Source organism: Nothobranchius furzeri, chromosome 12, assembly GCF_043380555.1.
Source record: "Nothobranchius furzeri strain GRZ-AD chromosome 12, NfurGRZ-RIMD1, whole genome shotgun sequence".
Classification (NCBI taxonomy): Eukaryota; Metazoa; Chordata; class Actinopteri; order Cyprinodontiformes; family Nothobranchiidae; genus Nothobranchius; species Nothobranchius furzeri.
The window spans coordinates 49,625,728-49,651,013 of record NC_091752.1 but is presented as its reverse complement, the minus strand read 5'-3'; the positions used below and the strand labels follow the sequence as shown (position 1 = coordinate 49,651,013).

At 42.2% G+C, this 25,286-nt stretch overlaps 1 protein-coding gene across 1 annotated transcript in view; it reads left to right on the top strand.

Annotated features, from left to right (window-relative positions):
• The window catches only part of LOC107374236 (sphingosine kinase 1), a 52,033-nt gene extending 36,532 nt beyond the window's left edge, over nucleotides 1–15,501 (top strand). The window contains exons 3-5 of the mRNA XM_070542656.1: nucleotides 6,645–6,739; nucleotides 8,878–8,993; nucleotides 9,690–15,501. Coding sequence (XP_070398757.1) covers nucleotides 6,645–6,739; nucleotides 8,878–8,993; nucleotides 9,690–10,587 — 1,109 coding nt within the window. The 3' untranslated portion in view covers nucleotides 10,588–15,501. The remainder of the gene's footprint in view (nucleotides 1–6,644; nucleotides 6,740–8,877; nucleotides 8,994–9,689) is intronic.
• Nucleotides 15,502–25,286: the final 9,785 nt, after the last annotated feature.

The following is a 25,286-nucleotide window of genomic DNA, read 5'->3' as shown; positions in this document are numbered from 1 at the left end:
AAATAAAACTCAAAATTTGCAGGTGAGACAGAAAAATGCATGAAAGCAGCCAAAAATGGGATTGAGTGGGTATTTTTCATGAGGAAATGACATTATCTTATGGTACAAATCTCCAAACAGTGAATTTTCCATGATGTAGCCCTTTTAGGTTTATGATAGAATAAGTAAAACATGTTTGTAAGGTTTTCCAGCAGAATGCCTCCTCATTCTAAAAATGAATGTGGCAGTGTGGGTTAGGTTTGCAAAGTTGCATCTCAACAAACCACACGACTTCTAAAGAATGTGCTTTCAACAGACAAGACCAAAGTAAAGATATTTGGGCATGCACAGTGCCATGTTTGGCAAGGAGGAAGCACTTTAGTGTACTTTTTATTCTTTTTTATTTGTTTGCCTTTTCATACTGGAGTTATAAAAGGTCATAAAGATAAAACACCATGTCATATCATAATATTAATCAACTGTCTCTTGTGTCTGTGTAATGAATGATACTTATTTCCATAAGATAAAAAGATCATGTTGCTCAAAACCTTATACCAACTCTCAAGCACGGTGATGGCAGGTTAATGATTGTGGACTTTATACGCTTTCAGTCACTGGTTCAATGTTTAACTTCTCTGTATACTAGAGGATTCAAGAGGCCCTCTTAGCTACAGTTTGCTCAACCAAAGGGACGTCAGATATTAGATAGGGTTGAGTGATCTTCATCAGATGAATGACTCAGACAATGGCAGCAAACCTATATGAGAATGGTCAAAATAGAAAATAAAAGTAATCAGTGTGTTGGCATTGCCTTGTCAATTTGCAGAACAGAGAAAACAGATAAAATGGATAAAAGATAAAAGACCTTAAAAATATGAGGGACTTGTAAAATACATATAGAAAGACCTGGGACTACAAATAAAGGGAGAAATATCAAACTGCATCATTGTCAAAATAGAAATAGGCAATTTTGTAAATAAACTTTGTTTTGTTCTTACAAAAGATGAGGACGGACTTAAGATCTTGCAAAAGCACTTCAGATCAAATCAAAGATACTTTATTAATCCCAGAGGGAAATTAGAGTTTCAGTACACACAATTCAGAGATCAGACATACATGGGCAAGACACATGACAAGAATTGGTGACTGTGGTCATTCGCAAGCCTGAGTCGCGCTACCTTAATAGAGATCAGAGGGTTACATGGTGATTGGTTCAGGTGGAGGGAAAAAAAGGCACTTCAGAGTTACCCTCCAACGGGAGGGCAGCTTTGCGCTGCAAAAAAAAAAAAAAAACACAAACATATATGCAACAGACTTCAGACAACACAACATAAGTGTCCACTAGGTGGGGTGGTGGGTTCGGACTATCCCTATTTCAGTTCCTGCAGCCACGATAGAAGCAGCGCATGTCACCTCAGTGTGGATAGGGGGAGGAGCATTGAGGGTTGGAGGGTTGCAGTGACCCTGGAACGTTTCAGCGGCCTTCCCGCAGTCCCGCCCAGGCTGGGATAGGAGTTGAGTTGCCATAGTGATGGCACATTCCATATATCTTCTGAGGGGGAAGTTTTCGTTGTAGCCCTGCAGGCTCCAGGGCGCCAGATTCCAATTAGAAATTGTTTTGGGGCCAGACAGAGATACTTTACTCTCTGTCTTACAGTTTGTTGGTCCTCAGCCTCTCAAAATCCCGATAATGGACATTAAACTATCCCAATCCGTGCTGATTCTTCCACTCTATCCTTGATGGCATCCATCTTCTGTGCCAATGAATGAATCTCGGCCAAACTTCCAAGCTTACGATTCATCTCGACAGTTATGTGAGTCTGTGAATTCACAGCGCAGTGCAATCCTTCTCTGAGCTCGGGCATCAGGCCAATATTCCTCGACAGCTCGTTAATTTTCCGGTAAGCCAGATAGCCTCCAAGGCCAATCACCAGGAAACCCGACACCAACACCACGAATATCCACACATCTTCAGAGTCCTCCACTGACAGCTGAGATAGACACATCAAGTTCCACTGTTTCCAGGAGTCCATGATGTGTCCAACTGGGTCTGTCTCAGAGGGGCATCCTGGAGCCCCTTCTCCCGTTCTCATCGTTGAAAAAATTGTATCAACCGCGTTGAGTGACCAACTGACGAGATCCATTTTTGTAAATTTCAGTTTCCAGAAAAAATGCAGAAGCAGCCGTGCACCAGCACACAGACAGACAAAGGCCTTGAGGATAAGATATGGAGGAGAGGAGAAGGAAAGCGTCTGCACCCTCCAAGAGCCGGAAAAACATTCCTAATAAATTTTATAAGTACTTTATTCTACTCCGTACACCCATCCATGCTAGAGCAGTATGCATGTCCTCACAACTCCTTCTAAAAGAACAATTTAAGACTAATCTAGCAGCCTTCTTTTGTGCGACCTGTAACTTATTTAAATTTGCTTCCGTAGTAGCAGCCCAAATTACTGCACAATAGTCCAAGTGACACAAAACAATAGCTTCAACTAATACTTTTCTACTTAAATATGGAATACACTGTCTACCATTCCTCACCATTGCATGTTCTTTCCCATTTTAATTAAAATCTGTTTCACTTGACTATTCCAACTTAGCGTTTCATCAGTTGTTAAACCCAGTAACCTAACTTCTCTAACCTACTCAATTGGCATTTCCCTTATACATAAATTCAATACAGGTTCTCTCAACAAATGAGGTGATCCCATCACCATACATTTAGTCTTCTCCACATTAATAGCTAACTTATTTTCATTAAACCACCCTTCTACTAACCTCAGTTCCTTTTCCAAAATAGAATTAAATTCCTCCAGATTCCTTTCCGCTACATATAAAGTCAAATCATCCGCATATAATACAATTGTGGCACATTCTAACTTAAATGGAAGGTCATTAGTAAAAATTGAAAATAACAATGGCCTAAGACTACTTCCCTGCGGAACCCCACATAAAAGATTCTTCCTTCGAGAATAACTGCCATTAAACAATACCATAAACCCCCTTTCAGTTAAGTAACTTTCCACCCATTTAATAGCTGATTCATGAAAACCATATAACCCTAATTTCATCAGTAATAGATTATGATCCACTAGATCAAAAGCCGCACTCATATCCAATAATACCATCCCAGTTAGTTTTCTATTATCCATATTAGTCATCCAATCGTTAGTCATCTGTGCTAGTGCCGTTGTTGTTGAGTACCCTTTTTTATATGCACGCTGAAATTTAGAATTCAACTAATTTTCCTCGAAATATAAAGTTATTTGATCAAAAACCAGTTTTTCAATTAATTTCCCTAAAATCGGTAAAATACTCACCGGCCTACTATTTTTCTCAGAAAAATGCTCATTATTTTTGGAAGAGGAACAATTTTTGCCATTTTCCATTTCCCTGGGCATTTACATTCTTCCAAACTCAAATTAACCCTTTGATGCATGAATTATGAAGTCTTCAACCATGATTTTTTTAACATTATTTTTCATTCGTCTTTAAGTGTGAATGAAACAAATTTCAACAAATATTTTTTGTAAAATTTTATAATTTACAAATAATTTATTACATGTCCACTTCAGTGGGCAGCGTGCATTCTGAGCATGAAATATGTTGGCTTGGCTTACTGAAGTCCAAATGGAGGGGCTCAAATGCAATAAAGTCTTCAACAGCTGCGCTTAATAGCAAAAACAAATAAATAACAATTTTGAGTACCTGTCCACTGTAGTGGCCATTATGCATCAAAGGGTTAATAATGTGAGACACCGGAATTGCAATGTCATCCACCACTAATTGCAATAACTTCACATCCAATTCATCAGTACCAGCAGGTCTCACCTTCATTTTCTGTATACACTTCTTCACCATATCAACTGTCATTAATTTAAATGAAAAAGAACATGATTTACTACCCATTATTTTATCTTTCATAATTTTTCCAGTCAAATCCCCTCCTAACCCTACTTTCATATCATCTTGTAATCACTTAAATTATTTGCTATATCAACAGGTTTACTCAAAAATGAATCGCCAACTTCCAAATATGTAGGGAATAACTTTGGTTTCCTACCCGTAACCTCATTTAACATATTCCATAGTTTCTTTCTATCTTCATTTACATTCACAAACTTGTTCTTGTAATACACCCTCTTTTTCATTCTATTCAGTTTTGTAACATAATTCCTTAACCTCTTGTACCTTTCCCATACTACATCATCCCCCGATGTAATTGCTTCTGCCTTAATAACACCCCTTTTCCTTATATTCTTTTAATTCACCATCTAACCACGGTGCACCAGGGGGTGCTGGAGAGTGCAAGTTCTGGTGACTCCCTCATTCTGCTGGGGGAATTTAACATTCATGTGGGCACTGACAGAGAGACCTGGAGAGGTGTGGTGGGGAGGAATGGCCCCTTTGATCTCAATTCAAGAGGTGTTTTATTAGTGGACTTCGGCCATGCGGCCACATGTCTTGATCACTCGGGTGAAGAGAGGGGCGGAGCTGTCAACTGATTACTACCTGGTGGTGAGTTTGCTTTGTTGGTGGGGGAGGATGCCGGTAAGACCTGGCAGGCCCAAACATATTATGAAGGTCTGCTGGGAACATCTGGCAGAGTTTAAATTCATATCTCCGATAGAACCTCGAAAATGTTCCACTACTCGGGACGTTGTGGATCGGTGGGCAGAGTACTTCAAAGACCTCCTCAGTACCACCTGCACATCTTCCAGTGAGAAAGCAAAATTCAGGGACTTTGGGTTGGGCTCCCCAATCTCTGTGCTGAGGTCACTGAGGTGGTCAAAAAGCTCCTCGGTGGCTCCGGGGGTAGATGAGAGCCACCCAGAGCTCCTTAAAGGTGCATTATGTCGAAATAAAGTAAAAATGACATCATGTGATAAAACTTGGTCACTGCAACCACTTTAAACAACTCTGGAGCTTTTTGCCAGCCTTTGTCAAATTACAATTATCGGCAGTGCAGCATTAGCTCACAGGATACATGGCATCCCCACTCTCACTGATGGTAAACAGTAGTTACGTCCCTCCTTCCTTTGTTTAGAAAGGAGTAAAACTGACAATTCAGCAGCCAGCTGGATATGAAATATGTTTCAGTTAAGCCTTCCTTCCTAATGACTGAAACAGTAGACTCTTCTGGGATTTTCTCACTGTAAAATTATCACTATATTCTTACATGAAGAGAGAGCTGAGCCAGAAGGCAAAGCTCTTGATTTACCTTTCGATCTACATTCCTACCCTCACCTATGGTCACGAGCTTTGGGTGGAGACCAAAAGAACGAGATCGCGAATACAAGCGGCTGAAATGAGTTTTCTCCTCAGAGTGGCTGGGCTCTCCCTTAGAGATAGGGTGAGAAACTCGGTCATCCGGGAGGGACTTGGAGTAGACCTGCTGCTCCTCCACAGCAAGAGGAACCAGTTGAGGTGGCTTGGGCATCTACATAGTTAGAATGCCTCCCTGACGCCTCTCTGGTGAAGTTTTCTGGGCATGTCCATCCGGGAGAAGACCTAAAAAAGACGACTCAGGACACGCTGGAGGGACTGTTGCTCTTGGCTGGCTAGAAAATTCCTTAGGATTCCCCTGGAGGAGCTGGCCCAAGTGGCTGGGGTGAGGGACGTCTGGGCCTCTCTGCTTAGGTAACAGCCCATGCAACCCAACCCCAGATAAGCAACCGAAAATGGATAGATGGATGTTAATGTTAAATAATGTTCTTTACATCAAGAATTCTGTTATTGAAAACAAAAGACAAAACTGGATGTCATGCAGTCATATTATTAGGATACTTTGAATGAATAAATAACATCAGATGCTTTTTTTGTACTTTGTTATGTCATCAGAATACTCCCATCATGATATCACAATGCCACATCTTAGAGAGTGTTTGCCGGGACCTTTTCACTAGTGTCTGGGAAGTAAAGCATCCATCTAAGACCGGACAAGCTGAAAGTGCTGAGTCAGCTGTGCAGCACTCCCTCTACCTTGGTCTGTCAACACAGCACTGCATAACTGCCTCTAGTCCCTTCAGCACGCAGCAAACAAACAGCAGCAACAAGAGGAGTAAATGGGAGACCTCCGTCGTGGGTAAAAAGAGAGGCTTGATCAATACTTCAGGAAGAATCTTTCCATCATAAATGCACTGCTTCTTAGCTTCATGTCTGCCATCTGCCTCCCTCTCTCCTACTCTGTTTTCATTTCCCACATGTGACTACACCGGGGAGCCTTGGCTGGCAGGAGTGTAGACTTTAATGCTGGCGGGATGAGCCTGTGAGACCCCCGGCAGAAGGACCATCTCAAGGACGCTACCAATAAAACTAGGCTGAACAAACAGCTCTTCTCTCCACCAGCACATTAACCAACACTCGTGCACACACCAAGCTCTAACGACACACATGCAGATATTTCAGTCACAGATGTCTGGCTAAGCTGCCTTGGAGCTGCCGAGTAGCCACTGGATGAGTTAATGTGATATGTCTGCTCCGATAAGGGGAAATTGAATCTCTTTTCTGACTAATCTCCCTGATCTCACACCAGAGACTGGCGCTAAAGGGAACATGTCTTTCTCTGCCCTTGTTTGTCCCACATTCTGCCACATTTCCTGCTTTATATTTTTGTTTTATTTACTTTAGCTTTGCTATTAATTGAATTTTTTTGTGTTCTGCAGAGCACAAGAACCATGCGCGGGAGCTAGTGAGGAAGGCCGACCTGTCACAATGGGATGCTCTGGTTATCATGTCAGGTGACGGGCTGCTTTTTGAGGTATGCAGCCCCCTTCTGCTTACTTTTGATGAAAATCGTTAATCAGTCACAGGTGGAAATCAACCTCTACCCCCTTCCTGTTTCTATTTTCAGCTCTTCTTGGAATAGGAATATGAAATTTTAATTTGCTCTCAAACATGACAAGGGAGATCAGGTGCTGTGGCTCTTGAACCAATCTGAAGCCACCAAGAACTAAATATTAATGTCTCGAGTTTATGTTGTCAGTCATGGCATCGTCAGTGTCATCAGATATAGAACAGCACAACTGATCTACAGTAACATACTTATCAAGTCACCACAAGAACAGATTTGTTACAAGACAAAACATCACAGGGTGATATGCTAAATGATATGATACAAGGCAATATATGATACAAGATGGCACTATGTAAGATAATATGCTACAACACAGTATAGCATAAGATGTTATGGTGACACCCTACAAGACAATTTGTTACAAGACATTGTGTTAAAAGATAGTATGTTATAAGACAGTACATTACAATACGATATGTTAAAAGGCAGTTTGATACAATACAGCATGTTACAAGGCAGTATGTTACAATACAGTACTTTACAAGACAGTATGTTTCAGTAAAGTATGTTACAAGACAATGCGTTACAGTACAGTATGTTAAAAAACAGTAAGTTATGAGACAGTAAGTTACAAGACAGTACATTACAATACGGTAATTTACATGACAATATGTTACTGTGCATTACAAGAGATTATGTACAAGGCAGTACGTTACAATAAAGTGCGTTAGAAGACAGTATGTTACAAAACAATACGTTACAATAGAGTAATTTACAAGACAATATGTTACAGTACATTAAAGACAGTACTTCACAAGAGATTATGTAACAAGCCAGTACGTTACAATACACTACTTTAGACAGTACATCTCAAGACAGCATTTTACAAGACAATACATTACAATACAGTACATTACAATATGGTAATTTACATGACAATGTGTTACAGTACATTACAAGACTGTACTTTACAAGAGATTGTGTAACAAGGCAGTACTTTACAATACAGTACTTTACAATACAGTATTTTAAAAGACAGTAAGTTAAGAGACAGGATGTTACAAGACAGCAGGTACAATATGGTCATTTACAAGATGATATATTACTGTACAATACAAGACAGTATGTTACAAGAGATTATGTAACAAGACAGTAGGTTACAATACAGTACTTTACTACACATTATGATTAAATACACTACATTACAATACAGTGTTACAAGACAGTAAGTGACAATACTGTATGCTACTATACAGTAACTGACAAGACAGGACATCACAAGAGAATAAGTTTCAAGACAGTATGGTACTTTACAAGACAGTATATTTTAAAACAGTATGCCACAAGATAGTATAGATTTCACTACGGTACTTTACAAGACAGTACGTTACAAAAGAGTATGTTACAATATGGTAATTTACAGTTACAGTTACAATAAGTTACAATAGGGTATTTTACAAGACTATAAGTTACAATACAGTACTTAATTACCCAGTACTTTACAAGACAATATGTTACAATATGATACTTTACAAGTACAGTATGTTGCAATACAGTACTTTACAAGACAGTACATTACAATATGGTAATTTACAAGACTATAAGTTATAGTATGTTATGATACAGTACTTTAGGAGACAGTACTTTACATGACAGTACTTTTCATTACAGTACATACAGTACAATTATGTTATGAAAAATCTTGACACACAAGGCAACAAGAGGATACCACACTTGGTGATACACTACAAACTGGTAATCAATACCGCAAAATGTTACAACACTGGGAAGTACACTACTAGAGGATACATTAAAAGACAATACAACACAAGACGATAAGCTCGAAGATTATATGAACAAAAACATTATTACATGATGAGACAATATAACTGAATGAACACATTCTTTGGTGAAGAAGAATACATTACAACACAATGTTTTATAACACACTAAAACTTGTCTGTTATTATCTATTGTCTTTGTTTTTGGACGCTGCTGTTCCAATAGTTTTAGGACACAAACATTTGTCTTGAAAATATAGTTCTGTTTATTTTTAAGCGCCACTTTGATTTGTTTCTGTTTTTCTTCATTGTTTCATTCAGGTGATAAATGGTCTGATGGAGCGAGAAGACTGGAAGCAAGCCATCCAGACACCTCTTGGTATCTTACCAGGTGGTTCAGGCAATGCTCTGTCTGCATCTATCCACCATTACTCACAGTAAGTCGATTTAATAATGAGGCATTTAAATGCATCAGTTAAAGGTGCACCGGATGGTCTGAGCTAAGTTTAAAAAAGACAATTCATCTCCCTCCTGTGTAATTATGGCAAAGGGCTGACTGGGCACATCATTCCTCAGGAGGGAGGAGACACCAGGACTGCGAAGCTTTGCAGGCAGCAAGAGGTCATTTCAGGTTGCTTAATCTCTCAAAGGAATGATGTAACGTGCTAGAAACTCCAGCATTTTGACTGATTACAGTCCAGAGTGCAACTGTGCAAAATTTTTGACCCAGCACTAGTCCAGAGTGCCTTCACCACCTGCTGGTAGGATGTTGGCACAGCATCACAAGATGCATTTTAGGGTGAGCCAACAGACCACAAATCACGTCAGCATCACAAGATGTTAAACCTTTATACGGCGCCAAAATAACTCAAATTTATGGAGTACTCATTTCCTACAGGGTCAGACGTCCAACCTTTCCCCTGTCTGAATACCCCTACAGCCTTAAATACCATAGTTCAGCCTACTTAATTACAGATGTGTTTTGGTACTGGTGGTAACAGACTGATGGAGTCATTTCCTTTTTGTACCTCAGCTCTTCCTTCGTATAAAAAAGCAGAAATTCAGTTTAACAGCAACAACCCTGACATGTGGGTCTGTGGTGCCGTATTTGACTATTTCTTGATTTCCTTCAGGTCACTTCCGGCTTGGAATGAGGAGCTGCTACTGAGCTGTGGCTTTATCATCTGCAAAGGTCTGGTTGGTCCTTTGGACCTTGTGTCAGTCCACTTGGCCTCCACTCAACGCCTCTTCTCTTTCCTGTCCCTGGCCTGGGGCTTTGTGGCAGACGTTGACATCGAGAGCGAGAAGTATCGTCATGTGGGAGCTATTCGCTTCCTGATGGGCACTCTGGTGCGCCTGGCCTCCCTTAGAGTGTACCAAGGCAGGTTGGCTTATCTTCCTGTTAAGGAAGCACCTAAACCTCCAAAAGGAAGCATAAACCACCCACCTTCCACTACTCAGCACCCCTCGCACTGCCTGTCTCTTCCCTGTCGCCTCATTCCCAACTCTTCACCAAAGCTGGGCTCCCGCCCCGTTAGGACGAATTTAAACCAAAACACAGTCTCTAACTCTTCTAACAATGTCATCACCAACATGAGGCCAGAGCCAAAGAAAGACAGAAAGGCCACAGCTCTTGTGGACTCTCTGCTTCCTGCCCTAGACCAGCCGGTCCCAGAGAGCTGGACCGTGGTCAAAGAGGAAGACTTTGTCTTGGTGCTGGCTATTTACCAGTCCCACCTGGCCGAGGACCTGTGGACAGTCCCTGAGGCAACAGCAGACGACGGACTGATTCATCTGTTTTACGTGACGGCCGGAATCTCCCGGCCCGCCCTCCTGCGTCTCTTCCTCGCCATGGAGAAGGGTGCCCATTTGGCGTGCGGCTGTCCTCACCTTGTGTACGAGAAGGTGAGGGCCCTACGGCTGGAGCCCATCTCTCCACAGGGCATGATCACGGTGGATGGAGAGGTGGTGGAGTATGGACCTGTTCAGGCTCAGATCCACCCTGGTTTAGCCAGACTTATATGTGGATGACCTTGTATCTTATCCTTCTCGATCTAGTTGGCCTTTTCTACTCAGTGTCAGTTTTTTATGCGGTTTTAGAAGTGCCAAAGACACTTAAATCAGCCTCTGGAAGTTCCTTTATTTTTCTACGGAGACAGCTCATCCTATTTTCACGGACTCCCCCTGCTTGCCCCTTCCTTCTCTTGCTGTTAGATTCAGACTCAAAACTATGCAGGGTTGGTCTTGCTTCTGGCTGGTACAGGCTGAGAGACATGGGGAGGGTGTGTGTGGGTGTGTAAGGATGATCTTTATGGATGTTTGTGTGAATTTGAGTGTGTGTGAGGATCATTGGCAACATGGTGAGTTTTGTGCATTTTGCTGTCTGACCTTCTAAAAAGGATCCATGTGAAGAGAAGCCTGTTTTTTCTATCCTAAGAGGTTTGTGAATAAGCTCCGCCCCTTTGCCCCCTCCATACCACTCCACATGGCCTATCTCCACCATCCTGCCCATCGGCTTAGTAAAAAGGCCAGGACATGTAAATCCTCCAGGGATTTAACGTTGACCAATATTTAATCTTTGCGTAGTTTACGTGTAAATGTACTCCGTTACAATCAAATCTGGTCACATTAGGTGTTAGCGTCTGGCCTTCTAGCCATTTCCGCTACAATCATCATTAAACTGTAAGAACGACCTCCACCCCCCATACACTCACACATTCTCTTGCATCTCTGCAGCACTTAGCAAGGGGGAGGGGCATGATCTGCTTCTGTGCATTTGATCCCCCTCTCCTCTTGCCATCCTAAGATTGTTCTCTCCCTCTCTCCATTGGTTAACAAGCCATCAGCCCCTAATGTGGCCTTAATATGAGGCTCTCCATCGATAAAAGCACACTAAATAATAAGTCTCTTCTTTTAACACGTGGAAGCTCTTATAAAGTGGCCTTCAGACACATCCTAGGCCAGCTGAAGCACACTCCAGTAAACAAAGAGCAGTTTCATACTGTCAGAGTTGCATATTGAGATCAGCACGAGCTGGAGGGAGTCAAGCGTTTGGCTTGTCCGCATAAACTCCTCACCAGCGGTCGGTGCTGTGCCGGCGAGGATTAGCGCGTTGGTGTGGAGAAGAGTGCAAATGCTTTTCATCCAGACTGCACCATCGCTCAGCCACAAGCATGCAGCCAAAATCCCATTTTAACAGGCAACCGTCTTTCCCCAACTTAGACACAAAAGCTCAAATGTCAACAGTGAAAAAGATCATATGGTCTCAATAGTGCTGGAAACCAAATCACCTCCTACGCCAACAGTGGCACGGCTGACTGCTTCCAGTCTAATGGGCTTGGAAAAGAGCAGACCTTTAGCTTTTCTTTAAGGAGTTTGGTGAATTTATCATCCTGCGTTCAAAACAGGAAATGCAATTAGCTTGTAGAGGAACCTGAAGCAGCTGGCTTCCACTGGGCAGACCACAAACTTTTAGTTTTGATGGAAATATAAGTAAAAATGTCAGAAATTCATCAGACGTGGTTGCAAGAAAGCTGTAAGAGTCGATGTGTGTTTATGTGTTACAGGGAATTGATTATACGATGGCGCCATGGTATCCAGAGTAATGGCGTCACAGTGAGACGCGGCAAAAAATCCACGAGGGAATCTGATGTTACTTAAGCTTCTGCTGTTTTGGTTCCAAGGGTGCAGCATGAATGAACGTAAAACAGTCATGCAACCCCAAATGTTTTAGTCTTCATGATTTTCAACTACTTCTCTTACAGTTTTAGTCTTTGATTCTGTAAAGGAAACATTTTCGTTTTACCGCAACTGACGGGGTAATGAAGACATTTGTACTTTATCAGTTCTATCAAGTACATGCACAGTTTTAAACTCTGGCTGCACCAGTGGAAGTATTTGAGAAGCCACTCAGGAGTGAAACTGATAAAATTCCTGACTTCAAGAACTGCACTAGAACAAAAAGTTGGCCAACATCAGTTTATTGAGTCGATGCAAACAACCAGTTAGATCTATGGCTTCCTCATTACCCAAACCTTTGCAGATGGAGGAACGATCTAAAGAAGCTTCTCTTTCAACATTGTTGCTTTTTAGTTATTTTAGTGTGTTTTAATGGCGACAATCAGAACAAATTACGCACATAAGGTGTGGAGCGTGACCTGTACAAGCAGGGGAAGAGACCCTCTGTTAACAGTTTTTTATTTTTATTTTTTCAGTAATTTCTGAGATTTTTACTTATAAATGGCCATAAAATACCGTTGCACATCGTACGCTAGAAGAAATTCCAGGTATGCTGTAGGGCTGGTTTATTCAATTCCAGGCCTGGAGGGCTGGCATTCAGAGTTTTAGCTTTAACTCTGTTTCAACACACCTGATTTCACTCAGTAGGTGATTAACAGGCTTCTGCAGAGCCTGATGAGCTGCTGCATAGGCGATTCAACCACTGAATTTAGTGTGTCGGAGCAGAGAAACCACTAAAATGTGCTGGATACCGGCCTTCCAGGACTGGATTTGAATGCCCCTGCTGTAGGGTGAAAGTAACAGCCCCTTAAAACTCTGATTGCAATTTCTCTCGCCTTTTTGTGGAGCAGAGGACTTCACAGCCCCAGAAAAGGGGCTAAAATGTATCCATCAAACAAAACAGTGCTTTGTGAAAAGACAGAATTAATTAAAAACAATTCTTGGTTTATGAACAACAGCAGGGTCTACTTGTGTCTCGTGTAAATGTTTGTGTTTCTATAATGTTTAATGTTAGAAATCTAACGAGTAAAATTGTCAGAGATAGTTTCAAGTGGAAACTAGTGCTAGCTTTTATGTTTACTCTGCCTTCTCGGTAGCCATCGACCCATAGCCTGAGCTCAGTCATGGGGCGGAAATTATGGTTGTCCGTCAAATTGTCTTCGCACGCACTTAAACAACGCTAGGACCAATCAGAGAAACAAACATATTCACCGCCACAGATGTTAGTCAATGGGGGAGTCTGCTATACACCAGAAAAAAATGCAAACACAACCTTTTTTGAAACAAATGACTTAAGTACCTCTATATGCTTATGTTTCAACAAAAGTCTCAAGTCTAAATTGTCCAAAGTTGATCCCAAAGCAGTTTTAAACAGCACCATCCCTAAGCCAATGCCATCTTTGTAGTTTTCTTCACAGAACTGATTGGGCCGACAGTAGATCTACTGAGGCTACAATGGGGCGTGGCTAGACTGACTTGCAGAGCAGAATCTTTGTGTTACTGCTAGTTTCCCGGGTGATTTGAAAGATGATAAAAGAAAAACACACTAGGTTAAAGAGGACAAAAGCACCTGATATTTATTTTGTACAGCCTATCAAAATGTTGACGGAGTAAAAGGTTTGCTAAATTTTACTAAGTCGTGACATCGTCCACTAAAGCAGCTGGAAGATTTCTGAAAATGGACCAAAATGTTTATCAAATTTTCACTTTTTGACGTTGAAGATTTCAAACAGCTGTTTCAGTTTGCAGTATGTTCTAGTCCAATGGTTTGATGCTCCGTCCCATGCAGGTAGCCTGAGATCTAGACAGACAATAGCTGAAGCAAAATGACTTAGCTTTGCATGTCAGTCTAGCCTGAGCAGTATTGTGTTGTGCCAGTCACAGCGCTCCATTGGTTTGGTGGGCAGGATGATACGACAGAGCGAAACTACTAAGATGGCGTTGGCTCGTTCAAAACAGCTTTGGCATTAACTTTGGCCTATTTGGACTTTTCTTTGGTATCTAAAAAAAGCATGAATTTGCATCTTCTTCGACAGCGTATGGCGGACTGCCTCGTTGACTGACATCCGTAGCAGTGAGTATGCTTATCCAATAGCACGCAGAGACAAAAAGACAATCATGTATTCCTCATGACCGAGCTCTGTCTATGGGTTGTGGCCACACTATATATCCACATATATAGGATAACTTGTTAGGCTAGCAACCAGGTTGAACCATCTAGAAGCAGAAAGCTGTCAAGGACATTACATGTGGTTTATAGAAAATATGTCACAGCTACAAACACAAATAAAAGTTAAAGCAGCTCTTATGACTGAGCCGATTTAGATTTTAAGAGTTCATGCTTCCTCTTCTTTATTGATAAATAAGTACAGCCTTTAAAAACGTCCCTCCTCACATCCATTATAGAAGTCCAAAGCTCCCCCGACTCTTTGCTTCGGTACCGTTTTAATCTGAGACTTGATTCTTCCTCTTTTATTACAACTCTGACATCATCCAGCTGTTTTAATCGCACCATCATGTCCTGCATGCAACACCTGGTATGACATCTGCCCAGATGTTCTGCTCACTTGGGTTAGAGCTAAACGCAACCCCCTCATGGCTGCATACTCCTGGAGCTTGGGCTCCCCCTACTGGTTCAGCGCTAGAATTGTTGCTTCTTTTTTTAAATACCTTCAGTCGTGCAACACTATAGCCATCATTGGATTAACTTGATTCTTGCTAATAAATCCACATTTATAGGACTGATGCTAATTCATACTGATGATCAGCTGCTTTTGAAAGACACTGACGCATATTTGTCACTTTTTAGTTGTGAAAATGATCTAAAATGAACTTTTTTCAGCTTTTTAGCAAAAAGATACTAAATGAAATTTTCTTGTCTTGATTCACTGCTGACTAAAAATATGGAGTCATTATCAGGATCATGGTTTTTAAGGCTTATTGTGCCGGCTGTGATTAAGCGGGCATTTTCAGGTTAGAAAAGATAAAAGCTACAATTTTGTGATTTTTGTGAATGAAAGTACGAGTTTTCAGTGCCTTAGTCGCTACACAAGACCAGTCACACAGGTTTTGAAAAATAATTTTTACAACATGAAAACAGCTGAGTGTTGCATTGCTGTGTGTGAGAGGCACAAACATGTGTGTTCATGTGTGCATTCACATTTGCTTTTTTTTTCCAAATAAATCAATAAAACATGTTCATGTAAAAATGTTTTTTGGATTATTTTTGTCCATTTTCCTAAGTTTGTTTACAATCCTGGTTTTTACTATTAGACAAAGACTCAGGTTAAAAATCTTGGTGTCATAATTGATTCAGACCTGAGCTTCGCTGGTCACATTAAGGCCAAAACTAGATCACCGTTTTATCATCTGCATCAAATAGCATGACTCAGGGGTCTATTGTCCAGACAAGACTCATTCATGTTGTAACGGAACGGAATGACTCTTATTTTACCCTTCTTCACTCAAGACTAGTCTGCATGAGATATGGTCTCAAGGTCTCATGCATTCCTTCTAACCTGCTTATTTTCAGCTCAACAGAAGAACGAAGAATGGAATCTTTTCTTTTAATTGATCAAGGAACTCTATTTTAATAAAGCTAATCCATCAAAGTGTCAATAAATAAGATGTGACCGACCTGTGAAATATTAATTACTTTATTATAATCCTATAGAATATAAAGGTACTGTGACTTTAAGTGTTCCAACAGGACTCATTTCAGGTAGCGTTAAAAAGACATGACACATTCCTTTCACTGATCCAATCAGAATCTGACAGATCTGACGGAGGCGTGGTTTAGATGGTGTTTGGTAATTTTTCATTTGACAGTAAACCATAACATCCGAAGTATAAAACTATGCCACGTAATCTCTAACGCCAGTTCAAAGCGTTCCAGAGAAAGTGATGGAGTGGCCAATCCTGATCTCAGCTCTTTAACCGAAAGAACGACAAGCTGAAAAATCCAGTCGCTATACCAACCAGCGACAACAGTTCCTTTCAGAACAAGAGCTCCACCTTCCGGACCCAGGCTTGGGTCTCACCAGACGCCAATAACTTGTCATGTTCCTGGAAGTAACTCAAGACGGGTTTGATCGGAACCGCGGCTTTTCCTACCGGCTCGGTTCCAGAGAGGGTCCACTGGACCTCGATATTCCTGATCTACAGAGGACTTCCACCAAGGGTAGATAGACCGGCATGATGGTGTCTCATGTTTTTCTGAACTTCCTAACCAAGGCTTAATGCGAAAACAACATCTTCAGTTCCCATCAGAACAATCGCTTCTTCGGATTTGTTGGTTCTGATCACATCACACGTCATCCATACACCGTCTCATCCACTTTAGTTACACCATACATTTAGTTTTAAAGTCAGTCTAGTTGAATTTGTTAGTAATAAAATTCTTAACTTTTAAACTTGACTCTCTCTCTTCTGTTGTCTCTGAGTGAATACGAAGCTGTTTTCTAATCCCTGCAATAAAAAGATCCAATCTTCTGATTTAAATAACCTCACAGATCCGTAAGGTGGATTTCATATTTCCTATGGAATCCTACGCCTTATGGCTTATTAAATAACTGTAATCTATTTCATTACAATGTGTTCATCTACAGTGGGCTGGACTATTGCAATGGTCTTTTTACTGGTCTTCCCAAAAAAGTTGTGCAGCAACTGCAGCTTATTCAGAATGCTGCTGCTAGAGTCTTAACAAGAACCAAGAGAACCGAGCACATCACTCTTGTTCTTAAACCTCTTCACTGGTTACCAGTAAACTACAGAATCAATAGGGAGCCTAGGTCACTTACGCATCACGGGTCCCCGGAAGAACGGAAAAAAAAAAATGAATGCAAGTCAACGGGGCTAAAAACGCTATTTTCTAATTCCGCTTGTTTTGTGCCATGGATTTCACATATGATGTCCGTGAATTTTAAAGACGCATTTTGATACCAAGAACGCGCTTATTTCTGAACAGGGGGAAATGCTATTTTAGGTTTTGTGTGAAAATAAGTCCACGACAACAAATGCGCTTCATGAAAGTGACGTCATCGAACCAGACACGGAGAAAACAGAGGGAATATGGCTGTAAGTTCAGCAAACTTCCCACAGGAGGAAAGAGCCACCATAAATCTGGTCATTTGGTAAGTAGCAGCTACATTAGTGGAGAGATCATGTGGTGACGTCACATATGCGACGGGCCGATTTCTAGTTTGTAGTCATGCTAAATACAAACTTTTACAAGCTATAAATCTCAAAATACGTGACTGGCATGGTGGAAACACCCATCATTACTTTTCATTTAAATTGCAGTACAACTTATGTGCGATCCAGGCAGGCCCCCACAATGCGGCTTTAAAATTGAGGCCAACCCGGAAGTAAGAAAATTGCAGTTCCACCCTCATCCGCTGGGGGCTGGTATCAGAAGCGAGCAAATCCTCATTGACTCCCATGTTAAAAATACCAATTTCACAGCAGAAATAAACATGTTTACAGCCTGGTACCAGAACATGTTTTTGTTTAAATTATCTAGTTTACACTCATGACAACTCTGAGGGGGTGAATTTTTTTCTCACTCTTCTGTTTAAGTGTATTAAAAGCCTAAAATTCTGTATAATTAATGAGCATCAGACCCACGTGACCACAGAGCTAGCTCCGGGGAAAGGCCTCAGTAGAGCCTCGGTCTGGCTTGGAGACTGTTCCGGGATTTTGAGTCGTTGTGTTTGTGTATTCTTTTTTGGATATTTCTTGTGCAATTGTTGGACAAAATGACTTGCTGTGGCATTAATTGCACTAATAGAGCGTCCAAGGAGTCTCCACTTCATTTTTGTCGGTAAGTAAAATTATATTTATGTATTTTAGGTCACTGCCGAGCTGAGCTTAGATTTTAACATGTACTGTTTAACCATGAAATTTAAATGTAATAGGGTAAAACCCAGTGCATTTAACACAATGCTGCACTTTAGAAAATGGGTTGAAATTAGGGTTGCCAACTGTCCCGTTTTAGCCGGGACGTCCCGTATATTTATTTAAATTGGGGAGTCCCGTACGGGATTTCTGTTGTCCCTTATTATGAGCGCTGCTCAGCGCTGCTTCATATTTCCCCTGTTACACTGCAGTTACCTACTCCTACCACCAGATGGTAGTAAGACTCCACAGAGGACATATTTCATGCAGCAGCAGGTGCAATCTAGCGGTCGGATTTTGAGTCAACTTGGAAGCTGTTTTGGGAATATGGATAAACCTCCGAAAAAGAAAAGGCTGTGCAGGTACAAAAAGGAGTGGGGGGGGGGGGGGGGGGGGGGGGGGTAAAACAAACACGGATAAAGCCCGTGAGCAGCAACACAACTAAAGCTTTCTGCACTTTATGCCGCCGAGAATTTTCTGTTGGCCATGGAGGTGAAAATGACCTCACTCAGCACGCCGCCACAGACATGCACAAGAAAGCCAAGCAAGCTAAAGGTGCCAGCAACATCGGTGCATTCCTAGCAACATCCACGGCTGAAAATGACAGAGTTGCTGCAATTGAAGCTGCTTATGTGTACCACACAGTGAAACATGGACTGAGTTACAACAGCACAGATTGCCTTGTTAAACTTAATGGTGCTTTATTCAGTGATAATAATGTGGTAAAAAAGCTTCACTTGGGTCGGACCAAAGCAGAAATGATTGCAATGAACGTTCTAGGACCCAAAACTGTGCGGGATATTTTGGACGAGCTGTCTCCACAAGAAGGTGAGCCTGCATATTTTTCTGTCTCCACTGATGCCTCGAACAAAGGTAATAGAAAGATGTTTCCAGTGTGTGTCAGATATTTCTCTGCTTCTAAAGGAGTGCAGTGTAAGTTACTGGACTTTTATGAAGACTGTGATGAAACCGCTAATGGCATACATCAAGCACTGATGAACTCTTTAAAAAAATGTGATCTAGATATTGGTCACATCTCCGCATATTCAGCAGATAATGCCAATGTTAATTTTGGTAAACATCATTCAGTTTATTCACTGTTCAGCAGTGATAATGATCGCATTCTCAAGGCAAACTGCCCCGCTCACATTGCGCACAACACCTGCAAGCATGCATGTGATCAGCTTTCTGTGGACATAGAGGCACTTGTCCTGAAGGTCTACAGCCACTTTTCAGTATCTGCTTCACGGAGAGAGGAACTGCAGAGTTTTTTCAACTTTGTTGATATTGAGTGGCATGAAATTCTGCGTCATGTTTGCACCCGATGGCTTTCTCTTCATCCAGCTGTTGACCGCCTCCTGCATAGCTGGCCTGCTCTCGTCTCATACTTCAGGTCGCTCGGAGAGAGCTGTCCCGTAGCTCTGAAAAAGATGTTTGAGAATGAAGAAAAAACAGATGCAGCAGAGATTTACCTGTGCTTCTTTCACAACGTAGGTTGTGTTTTTGATCAACTTGTGAAAAGGTTGGAGGAAACAAAACTCTGCATCACAGATGTCTATGAAGAAGTGCAGAAATTCAGAACTAAGATGGTGCAACGGAAACAGGACAGCTTTTTTGGATATCAGACCAGGCAACTGATGGACAAACAAACGCCACCACAAAAATCCAAGCAGCAGCAGGACTTTCTGAAGTTCTATGACTCTGTCATCGCTTATATTGACAAGTGGATGGATTTCTCTCCAGAGAACGTGATGATGAAACTGAAGCCCATTGGACTGAATGAGGAACTCACCTTCTCTCACCTGGAGCAGATTGTGACTGCCCAGAAAATGACAGAAATGATCAACATGGATCAGCTCTATGAAGAGTTTTGTACTTGCCAGGGGGAAATGCAGAAAGCAAGCCAGGATAAAGCAAACACCACCAGCGAGAAGTGGATGGCAGTCATACAGAACACAGGCAAAGCCAACCTGAACAACCTGTTCAAGATTGTCTCATTTGTTCTCAGTGTGCCAGGCTCAAACGCTTTTGTTGAGAGGATCTTCTCTGTAATGACTAATAAATGGTCAGACTCCAGAAACAGATGCAGCACTGAACTGATCAAAAACAAGCTTCTAATAACTGTGAACTGTGACCTGTCATGCAAGGACTTTTCTGTGGCTGTGCAAAATGACAAAAAAATGCTTGAGTCAGTCAGGAGCAACAAAAAATATCCATGGAAAAACTAGGTGTTGAGTCATGACATCTATTGCCTCATATCATTTGGAATCAGTTTAACTCCTATAAAGCTGTAATGATTTCGGTTCAGGTTTATTAGTTCAATTTCTTTAAGGATACACTACAATACTACTGCTTGAATGTTGAAATGTATACATGATTTGAACTGTTTCACCAGTATGAAATCCATGCGTGTTTCCATGCAAGCTGCATATTTGGATAAAGCTCTGAGTTCTGTTGAGAGGATCTTCTCTGTTAAAAATGTTCGGACTCCAGAAACAGATGCAGCTCTCAGCTGATCAAAAATTAACTTCTAATTACTGTAAATTGTGACCTGTCATGCAAGGACTTTTCTCTGAGTGAGGAAGTGAAATGTTAGTCAGGAGCAACAAAAAATATCCATGGAAATAATACACTTTGTGTCATGAAATCTGTTGCCTGATATCATTTGGAATATATGCGTTATATATGTTTGCTATAAATGTTCAAGCTGTGATTGTATTCAGGTTTATTCATACATATGAAGTTCAATTTCTGTAAGGATGCAAAACAATACTACTGCCTAATGTTGAAATGTGTTCATAATTTTGAACCTTTTACAGTTTTACTTTTACTGTTTCCCCAGTATGATATTCATGCGTGTTTCCATGCAAGCTGCATATTTACATAAATCTCGAGATTATCCTTCTAAGGTTGTGTTCTGTTTTTGTATTGGAGTTTTTCCAAATACCAAAAAAATGTCCCATTTTGCTGAGCGAAAGTTGGCAACCCTAGTTGAAATATAACATGTTGGTGGAACTGGGTTCCGACTATCTGCTTGTGGAGCTCTCGGGAGACCTCTGTTTTCCACCCGGAATGCCGGCTGTTTCTCCCCGCAGCCCGGTCCAACTCTGTCTGATCGCGGCTCCTGTTAGCTGCGCGGGCTGACGGCTGGTTCTCCCAGCAGCTCGGCGCATCTCTGTCTGACCGCGGCTTCTGTGTGCTGCGGCGGGCTGACGGCTGGTTCTTATGGCAAGCCAGAACCGCCAAAATACGCCACTTCTCCCCGCAGCTCGACGCATCTCTGTCTGACCGCGGCTTCTGTTAGCTGCGCGGGCTGACGGCTGGTTCTCCCCGCAGCTCGGCGCATCTCTGTCTGACCGCGGCTTCTGTTTGCTGCGGCGGGCTGACGGCTGGTTCTCCCCGCAGCTCGGCGCATCGCTGTCTGATCGCGGCTTCTGTGTGCTGCGGCGGGCTGACGGCTGGTTCTCCCAGCAGCTTGACGCATCTGTCTGATAGCGGCTTATGTCTGCTGTGCGGCTGCCGGCTTGTGGAGCTCTCGGAGACCTCTGTGTTCCACCCGGTTTTACCCAGCGGTCAGCCCGGCGTATCTCTGACTCAGAAGCTCTGGTGTTGTGCACAGTTAATTCCGGTTGTAGCTAGGTTGCTACCTCTGTTAGCTTAGCTCCCACCTCCGCATTAGCTTTGGGTTAGCTTCAGGTTAGCTTGTAGCTAGTTCGACCGGGTGTCGTCAGTTGATCCCAGCCTTACAGCCCCACCCTCAGCTCCTCCTCTCTTTCCTTTTGTGGAATTGTCTGGGCTTGACGGAACCTGTGACATGGTCAAAATGGCGGTGGTGGCCACCTCCCATTTTAGCAGAACAACTTATTATTGGAGTCTTTGGAAACCCATTGTCCATATATTAATGTCGATAGATCCAGGGCGTAAGGCAAAGCGAGTTAGAAAATAGCGTTTTTAGCCTCGTTGACTTGCCTTAATTTTTTCGTTCTTCTGGGGACCCATGATGCGAAAGTGACGTAGGCCGTGTTCGAGTTGAGCTGCGCCTCGCCTGGAAAACAGACGAGAGCAGACGGAAGCAGCAGGGGGAGTGACTGAAAGCCGGCGTTTAAGTCGGACACAATTTCCTGCATGTGTAGCTCGCGGGTGACGATGGCTGAACATATCGCGTTAGAGTCGGTTTGAGTTGATAATTGTTTAATTATTTATTTGAATTCTGGTGCCTGTTAGCAGCTGAAACACATCCTCACATGCTTGTGGATATCATGTAATGCATATGAAGACCTGACTGTAATAATAAAGGTTATCAGCTGTAGGGTTAGTGTGCTCATTGGAAACGTGACAAAAGAACACAAAACACATTCCTCTTTATGGCCTATATAGTTGTCATCATCAACGTAACAGGATTTACAGAATACATGTGACCAACTAACATTTCATGTTCTACTACCGGATGTTTGGATCAAAATATGAACCAATCAGATCTTAGATCAGGTGCGAGCCAGACGTTTCCCGTCATGCCCTAGGTTTTGCAGCCGAGGGAGAGCAACTGCAGCGCCTTGCTCCAAAATCTGCGTCCGCCTTCATCTCACGAGGTTATCGTTGCCTACGTATGCATGACGTCAGAGCAAGTCGGCGTCAAATCGGACACAAATCTAACCGGCATGCACTGCCCGCCGATCACCGCTGGTCTAATCTGCGCAGAACTGGCTCATCTCGAACACGGCCTTAGGCTCCTTACTCCAACGTGCTTCTGCTAGTTTATAAATCATTCAATGGCATGGGGGCAGAATACATGTCAGATATCCTTCCTGTATATACACCCAGCAGGGCTCTGAGATCCTTAGGAAGCGGTCAGCTGCAAGAACCCCGGGTCAGAACCAAACAGGGTGAAGATGCTTTTAGCCACCATGCTGCTCACATATGGAATCAGCTTCCTCATGACCTCAAATGTGCCCCAACTCTAGAAACTTTAAAATCAAAAAGGAAAATCTTCATGCATTCATCAGCCTTTGAATACATGTTCTTATGCTGCACCTTCTGCACTGCATTTGCTCATCCTCTAACTCTGTTTCTTTTTAATTTTGAAATAGTATTTTCTGGCACGTTGATTTTGATGTTCTTGCTAATGGAAAGCTAATGAATTGCCTCTGTGTATGAAATGTGCTGTATAAATAAAGCTGCCTTGCCTATTAATTATCAAGTTTATAAAGGCAGAACAAGGAAACCCTTCTTTGTTGCTGTGGTGCACCTCACCTTCGCTGCTGTTTACTGTAAAGGTTAGTTAAACCAGCTTTTATGAAATGTCTTAAGGCTTGATGACCAGCAGGTGGCACTGCAGCCTAAAATGAGCCATTTTAGTCCAGAGACTGCTCTGTAGACGGTTTCCTGCCACTACAAAGTCACAGATCGCCCTCAGGGTTGTGTTGCAAAGCGAGGGTCACCTCCTGTAAACTCCTGTCTCCGCCTGGAGGTCCATCCTTAGATGATTCTGAGTCAGAGCATCATTACTAAAGAATGCACAAACACCTGTGAGGTAATCTAAGGTCTGCTGCAATATTAAATATTGCACTATAATAATAAGAGCCAGCTGAGAGGCGCTGCAGCACAGGAAGCTGCAGATCATGTTTTATATCCTCTCCTCTCAGACTCTGGTCACAGCTCAGCAAACACCTTCCTGAATGAGCTTGATGTAAAGCAGACTCTCAGTATGGAAATGATGCAAACGATCTCCGCGTCTCCTCCTCGACTTTCTTGGCAGCCGTATGGCCGATCCCATCCCAACAGTTTACCGTAACTTCGTCAGATGTTGTAATCTGGTTCCCTCCCCTTCTTGTTTTTACCCTTCATCCTTTCTGATGGGATTAATTAAAGACTTCTCTAAAGGTCAGCTGGATGGCAGAGAACAACATCCTTTTTCTTTAAGACACACTTCATAACGAGATTTAGCTTTGTGGTTTATTACACGATTACATGTTAAAGAATGCTCCTTCAGCTATTTATCTTAAGCCTGCAAGTGAAGTAATCAAATATGTAGAGCATGCAGGACAGTGTCCCTCAAACACCAGGGCTGGACACCACTGGTCTATAATCTAAAGTCCAACTCAGCCTTGCCATATTTCTCTTAAGAACAAGCCACAGCATTTCAGACAAGCTGAAGACTTTTAACTACATTCTGTGGACTTCCTGGTAGTAATGAATTACAGTAATCCAGTCTTAAGGTGATAAATGCATGAACTAGTTTTTCAGCATCACTCCTGGAAAGGATGCTTTTAATCTTCTAATCAATTTTCCGAAGGTGGAAGAAGGAAATCCTACAAACCTGTTTAACGTGGGATTTGAATGACATGTTCTGGTCAAAGGTAACACCAAGGTTCCTTACTTTGTTCTAGGAGGATTTGAAGGTTTGAAGAGATGGTTAGCAGGGTGGGTTGAGTCCTTTAGGACGTTAATGGTTTTACATAAACATCCTAAACCAGGATGCTGTGGGTCTGGGCATTCTCTATGGAGCGGTGATAAAACCTCAGGTTGATCTTCCTGAGAGCCTTCGGGAAGTATAGCCATTGTTGTGCCTTCCTTATCGGACATTTGGTGTTGTGTGTCCATGTGAGGTCCTCTGATATGTTTGTGCCCAGGAACTTGAACTGTGACACCCTTTCCACCTGCTCTCCATTTATTTTGAGTGACTGGTGCTCCACCTTTTTCCTACATGGGTCAATGATGATTTGCTTGATGTGTTCCAGCACTAGTCTCTCCATGCACTTCATGGTTAATGGCCAGTATTTGTACTGCCCCTTCTTAGGGTTCTACAACCCCACAAGGCACTTCATAACACAATTAGTAATTCACCCACACACACACACACTGGTGGAGATGAGCTACGATACTGGGGTACACTGACAGAGGTGAGGCCTGCCGAACACTGGCGCCACCGGTCCCTCCGACCACTACCAGTAGGCAAGGAGGGTTAAGTGTCTTTCCCAAGGACACAATATGAGAGGTGTTAAAGCTACAGGTCTGTAGTTGTGGCTTGTTATTGCAGACTTTTTGGGTATTGGTACTATTGTGGATGTTTTTAGAAAGATGGGGACAGAGCACTGGTA